Source organism: Moschus berezovskii, chromosome 28 (assembly GCF_049115385.1).
Source record: "Moschus berezovskii isolate FMDL1 chromosome 28, NW_MosBer_1.0, whole genome shotgun sequence".
In the NCBI taxonomy this organism is placed as follows: domain Eukaryota; kingdom Metazoa; phylum Chordata; class Mammalia; order Artiodactyla; family Moschidae; genus Moschus; species Moschus berezovskii.
In genome coordinates, this window is record NC_142487.1 from 29,390,135 (window position 1) to 29,396,809 (window position 6,675).

Below are 6,675 nucleotides of genomic sequence, written 5' to 3' on the forward strand. Positions count from 1 at the left end.
TATCTTCAAATCATCCTTACATGAAAGCTCAGAGTCAGCCAGAAGAACGAACTGAGAGCCACCTTCGGTCTTTACTGGACAGGCCTACAACCCTGCATATGAGCGTGGCCTTCTCGATTCCCAGGGATATATCTAAGCTTTTCAGAGCTTCCTGTGGACATCTCATCCTTCAGTTTTGTCTTTTAAGTTTTTTGGTCAGACTCTTGTTAGTCCCAACTGGCAATGCGACCTCAGGCAGCCGTACTGTTAAACAGGTGCCGCTGATGGTGACAAATGCCCGATGGGTAAGCAGCTGTTAGCCTGGCGGACTCAAGTGTTAGTAACTCAGTCGGGCTGCAGTCCACCAACTTCTCTGTCCATAGGACTTTACCGGCAAGAATGCTGGGGTGGATTGCCGTTTCCTTCAGGGGATCTTCCCAACCCAGGAATTGGACTTAGGTCTCCTGCATTGCAAGTGGCTTTGTTGTTGTTGGTCATAATGGGGTTTTGTTAATAAGACGTTACACTTTTCAAAGTCATCTCAGAAAAGGAAAACCTATCTCTAAATTGCTAGATGAGTCTTTCTAATGGAATGCTCAGAAAACCATTTGAGATCAGTTAAAATCATGGGGCCATTTGCGATGACTAAAGATGATTTAAACAAAGCCCAGTTCATTTAGAAATTTAACTGATCATCTGAAACATGGTAACAGCTTCTTTTGAACTTAAATATTATTTTTAACTCTTACTTGTGAAGGTACAGATATAATGCCTTAAGTAAGTTACTAATTGAATACTTTTTGTTTTGCAGAGTTTAACAAGGAACTCCTCAGTTTTTAAGGGGAGTTTATATTAGAACCATTTATTCATAAGTCAAATTTCTTCTAATAAAAATTATTATTGAGTTAATAGTATTGTTGTTTACAATCTATGTCATGAACTAGGTTCTATTTAACCTTTCTCCAGGAAGCATAGTATGATTTGTTTTTAGAATTGTATCTAAAAGTTTAACTTCTTAGCTGAATATAGCTGGTGACTACCTTAATAAATATAAACATTTTAAGTACATAATGCAATTCTGCTTATATTTGTGAGCAGAAAGATGTTAAATAAGGCACCGCATTTAATTGGATGGTCTCCATACATAGTACTGCAGTATCTGGGTTTATGATAGTTAAACTGTGAATTAAATCTTGTATTTTGCCCCCTTTACACCAAAAATCAGGAACTCTAGGGGAGGTCTACACTGAATTCATTTCTGTTCACAAGCATAAGAGTGCTAAGAACGACGCAGTAATAACAGAAACGCGGTTAGCTTTGCATCTGCCCCTTGGCTGCTCGTTGAGAAATTGCAGTGCTCCCGTGTTTTTCCTGCTTCTTGTGTTCTGGCATTTATTTCATTATGTAATGGTAGCTCTACATTTCCTTTCTCCCACTGAAGTATTTAAAAGGAAGACTATTCCGCTGTAGGAAAACTGTCTTCCCTTCTCTCTCTCTAGATGTTTAAATTAAACATAGTCTTGATTGAACTCCTTTAAATTGTATAATTTATGAAAGGTGAAGACCTCGCGTTTGGCAGGCGGTACAGCATGTAAATCGAATGAACTGCCTAACGCTGATTGAAGGTAGAAGACCCCTGACGCTCTGTACAAAGGCCCGTGTTTATCCTTGCTTCATGCAGGCCCCGTTACTCCTGTGTTTCTTCCCTGTCCAGGGGTTTGTTGAAGGTGTAATTTTTTAGAGCGGTTTTGGATTTAGAGTGAAATGAGAGAAAGACACAGAAATTCCGTGTGTGGCCCCTCTTCTCAGTCGGAATCGATATCACTGACCAGAAGGGCACGTTTGTTCACCAGGAGGAGCTGACTCTGACACGTGATGTGTCTGGGGCGCACTCCTGGTGGCACCTTCAGCGGCTCTGGGCAGAGGTGTGAGGATACTGTCACCCTTCCTACATCATCCGGCCTTTTCACTGCCCTGAGGGTCCTCTGTGCTCTGCCTCCTCCTCTTTCCCCTGGGCCTCCACCCCCGGCAACCGCCAATCTTTTTACTGTCTCCTTAGTGTCTTGCCTTTTCCAGAATCTCCATATTTTTCAAATAAAGTCCATAGAAAGCCAAAAATTAAAAGGTTAGCTCAATAGTCAGGAAGCTGGGGGGGATACATTTATTGGTTTTAAAAGTCAGGGTATATTTTTAGGTATACTTAAATTTTATTTCTAGCAGGATGGACGGGAGAGGATGCTGGTGTTAACATCTGTTTACATGTTTTCCTCAGACACGGACAGCAATTCCGAGGACTCTGGAAATCCCTCGACAACCAGGTTTACAAGTTACGGTTCTGTCGGCCAGACGGTCACGGTCAAGCCACCTGTTCACATCGCTTCCTTAGGAAACGACAGCGCAAACCTTTTGGAAGATCCCTTAAGCTCAGCCAAGTATCAGCATATTTCTTTCATGCCAACTCTACACTGTGTCATGCACAATGGTGCCCAGAAGTCGGAGGCCGTGGTGCCCCCGCCCAAGTCTGCTGATGGCAAGACGATCGGGATGCTGGTCCCCGGCCCTGTAGCGCTCTCCGCCCTCCGGGAGCCCGTGGACCCCGCGCCTCTGGGCGCGCTCGGGCCGGCGGCGTCCGCCGGGGACTCGGAGAAGCCGCTGGAGCTGCTGGCGGCCCCGCTGCCGCTGCCCTCGGGCTTCCTCCCGCACGGCAGCGGCCCCGCGCTGCACCTCACCATCCAGAGGCTGAAGCTGCCGTCGGGCCCCCCCGAGAGCTGCGCCCTGAACCTGGCGCCGCCGCCCGCCGCGGGCCTGGGCGCGGGCTCCACGAGCGCTGCCTTCGGCCCCGGCCCCGGCCCCGGGCCCTTCCCCGGCTCCCCGGGCGCTGCCACGGACCCCGTCCCGAAGGCCGCCTCACCGGCGGCGGGACTCCCTCCAATGGTGCCTCAGCTGGAGGGCGGCGCGGCGGCCGCGGCCCCGCCCGCCGGCGTGAAGGTGGTGGTCGCCGCGCCCGCTGCCTTCCCCGGGCCGGCCGCCACGAGCGCGCCGTCGGGCGCCGCGAGCCCCGCGCCCGCGCCCAGCGCGAGCCCCGCGCCCAGCACGGCGCAGGGCGACGGCGCCGCCTTCCTGGGCGCGGGCGCGCTGCTGGCCCCGGCCGGCGCCTGCGGCTCGTGCGGCCGGCGCTGCGGCTGCGGGGCCGGGCTGCCGCTCGGCGGCTACTACTACCCGGGGCCGGCGCCCGGGCCGCTGTACCGCGTCTCGCCCTTCTTCAGCCTGCCCTCCCTCTGCAACGGCAGCTACCTCAGCCAGGCGCCCCAGGGCAGCGGCGGCCAGCTCCCCTTCTTCCTGCCTCAGGCCCCGTACGCCAGCGGGCTGGTGCACGACCCGGTGCTGGGCGGCCAGGCCGGCTACGGCGTGCAGCCGGTGGCGGGCTTCGGCCGGTTCTACCCCGTGTACCCGCACAGCGTGGTGGCCGGCTCGGGCGGTGCGGCGCCCAAGAAGAGCGGGAGCGCGTCGTGCTACAACTGCGGCGTGAGCGGACACCACGCGCAGGAGTGCAAGCAGTCGTCCATGGAGGCTGGCCCACAAGGTAATCACGAGAGCGCCCGGAGGACTTGTTTCTGAGGGGCCGGAGGCGTGCGGCTCCGTGGGAGCAGCAGGAGCCACTGTGTGTGTCCGCAGGCTGCGCTCGCAGCGACAGCCAGGAGGTGCAGGCGGCCAGACAGCGTAGACACAGGCCCTGCAGCCCAGGGCAGGTCAGAGGAATCCAGTTGCCAGGGAAGCAGGAAACCGGAAAGGCACTTTTTAAGGGATGTAATGGGAATTTGCAGAATCTGCTAGCAGCACTTTTTTTTTTTTTAAGCAACAATCCCGTTTCATAGAGTAAGCAAAGGTTTTAAATACTGAAAAATTAGGAAGGTGGTAGTCACCTGACTCGGGAGAGCCTTCATTATTTGGGTTTATCTGTGCACAGGCAGATGACCTCAGGCGTGCTCCCTTCTTTCCCAGCGGACCTTAGTTTCCAATGCTGTCACATTTTAAGGAACAGAGCATTTAAGCACTGCGCTTTCCTGGTGGCTCAGAGGGTAAAAAAACTGCCTGCAATGCAAGAGACCCGGGTTCGATCCCTGGGTCAGGAGGATCCCCTGGAGAAGGGACTGGCAACCCACTCCAGTGTTCTTGCCTGGAGAGTCCCATGGACGGAGGAGCCTGTGGAGGTACAGTCCACAGGATGGCAGAGTCAGACACGACTGAGTGACTAACACTTTCACTTGGGAATAAGAAAATTAGAACTTTTTTGTGTTAACCACCACAATAAATAAATTTTTCTTAAATAAGTACAAGTAGGATACCAAATTCAGTGGAGGCCTCAAACTATTACGTCAGCTCACACGAAGCTTTTGTCATTTTGCCAGATCTCAGCACAGGAAGAGTCTTGAATTGGGAGTGTTTGCTTGGAGTCTTTAAGGGAAAGTTGAGTTTGATAGCTTTAGGTTGAACTTAAAGCACAAACTTCATATTGCTCTTTTAAAAGTCATTTAAGGACTGTTCTGGGTCACGGCAGTGCAGAAGGCGCTGCCTGGACAGAGGAGCAGGCCCGTTAGATGTCTTGTAGTGTGTGATGCCTTACGTTGTGCAGTGACTTAGCAGTTCTCTTTCCCGTTTTAGGCACTTACAGACTGAGATACGCACCTCCCCTCCCCCCTTCTAGTGATACGTTGGATTCTGCAGACTGAAACAAGTAAAGCTTGCCTGCTTAATACCCTGAAGTGTGGGGAGTCATGGTTGGGGTGTGGAGGGGAGGGAAAGGAAAGGTATTTTGTTTGTGTTTCTTTGTCTATACAGTTCCTAGATTTCTATGCAGTTGAGATTTCTCATTTCTCTTGTACGGATGTCCAAAACAAAACAAGAATGCATTGCTTTTGAGCCTCTGGTCTCCTGGTTCAACAACAGGCTTATCTATGATATGTGTAATTTAAACCTTCAAACAAACTATCAGAAGGAAAATCTTGACGTGTGCTTTTTTTTTTTTTAGACTGAATACTTGCTGTGTGCAATGTTTACTGAATCTTTGAAACTGTGTATTTGACCTTTTTTCATAACACTGGTGACGGTCATATGGTTTTGGGAAAAAAAACACAAAAAACTTTGCTTCTTCCCCAGCTTTTCTCACTTTGGCCCTAATCTCCACGTTTTCGTCCCACCTCCGCTCTTGGCAGCGGCTGCCGGAGCGGCTGGCACTGCACCACACTAAACCGCTCTGCATAGTATCATTCCACGGTAGAATGTTTCACCTTCCCGGTAAGGGAGGATCCGATTCCCCAAGCAGTGTGTATATGTAACAAACACCTCCACGCACACACCAATGCAGCGCTTGTTGTCCAAATAAAAATCAGAGCGGCAGAGAGAGGAGGAGGTAAAACCATATGAAACTGAGACAGTGTGACATAGGAAGTGGACAAAGAGCTTTTTCTTTGAAAACAAACTTTTTACTCCATCACACGTTTTTAGCCTGTTGCTTCAGAGAGACATAAAGTGAACAGACTCGGGTGAGTGTGGTTCTCCTGTGTGTTATGTGTCTGTAACGAAAGCCAACAGCCAATTCTACATGTAGTCTACCACTGTGTCATGTAAAAGATACTTAAGATTTCTTTTCCTTACACCAACTGTCACAGTGTTCTGTTGTGTTTAAAATGTATACTGTTTATCTCAATCTGAACAGAAGCTCTGCGTTTCTACAAAAGTCAGGTATTTGTTCCCTATCCTGTCTCTTGTAGCAAAGTCACTTTGATAACAGTTTACCACTGTGCTTGATTATAATGTGAAAGACTGAATTCTGAGTGTGTTAAGGTGGTGTTAATCATGTCAGTGTCCCGTCACTAAGTTTAATGCTGCTGTTTAAAACGACTGTTTGTTTTTAAAGCCGATCTATGTACTAAATTGCTTCCAGGTAATTTTTGATTTCCTGAAGTGCACTGAGGTTATCTGGAAGACGGGGTGTAGGTTTGGACCACTGCCACCGATGGCACCGAGCAGCCCCCAGCGTTGAGCCGCGGGTGTGAGGGCTTGGGGTTGGGTGTGCTGTGCCCCACCCTCAGTACAGAGGAAAGACAGCAGGTGTTTCTGTGGGGTCACGTTGGTGTGCAGCAGAGGAACTTAAATATCTGGCCTTGGTTCAAAAACCTAACAGATTGCCAGACAAAAGAAAACACTTGAAGTAAGAAGCTTCCTGTGAAGCTTCATAGGTAGAGTTTATATTTATAGCACCAATGTACATTTTGAAACCTTCTTTCAGGGGTGGGAGTAAAAGGGGAAGAAGGGGTGGGGGTGAAAGGGTAGACGAAAGCTTTAATTTAAAAAGAAACTTCAACGAAAGGAAATTATTTTGATTAAATATATTTTATTTGGGTATTTTTGGACCATATTATTAAATTAATTGTTAAGCTGCAGTCGAGTTGTGGAGGTGAGAATTTTGATAAGCCCTGTATGGACCGCATTGTGATTTCACTTGCCAGTTGTACTTTATGGAGCTTATTTTATGATTTAAAAGACTGTACTGTATCTAGGAGGTATGTTACCTTCTCCTTATTTGTATGTTTACCATATACTTTGATATTTGAAATGTTATGTACTGGAAAGGCCACTTATATTTCTAGAAAAGATTGGATTTTATGCAACCTTTTTTCCTTGAATTAACAGCAA

At 48.8% G+C, this 6,675-nt stretch overlaps 1 protein-coding gene across 1 annotated transcript in view; it reads left to right on the top strand.

Annotated features, from left to right (window-relative positions):
- ZCCHC2 (zinc finger CCHC-type containing 2) overlaps window positions 1-5,007 on the top strand; it is a 42,799-nt gene extending 37,792 nt beyond the window's left edge. Inside the window, exons 13-14 of the mRNA XM_055417491.2 lie at window positions 2,252-3,562; window positions 4,642-5,007. Coding sequence (XP_055273466.2) covers window positions 2,252-3,562; window positions 4,642-4,709 — 1,379 coding nt within the window. The 3' untranslated portion in view covers window positions 4,710-5,007. The remainder of the gene's footprint in view (window positions 1-2,251; window positions 3,563-4,641) is intronic.
- The last annotated feature ends 1,668 nt before the right edge of the window (window positions 5,008-6,675 follow it).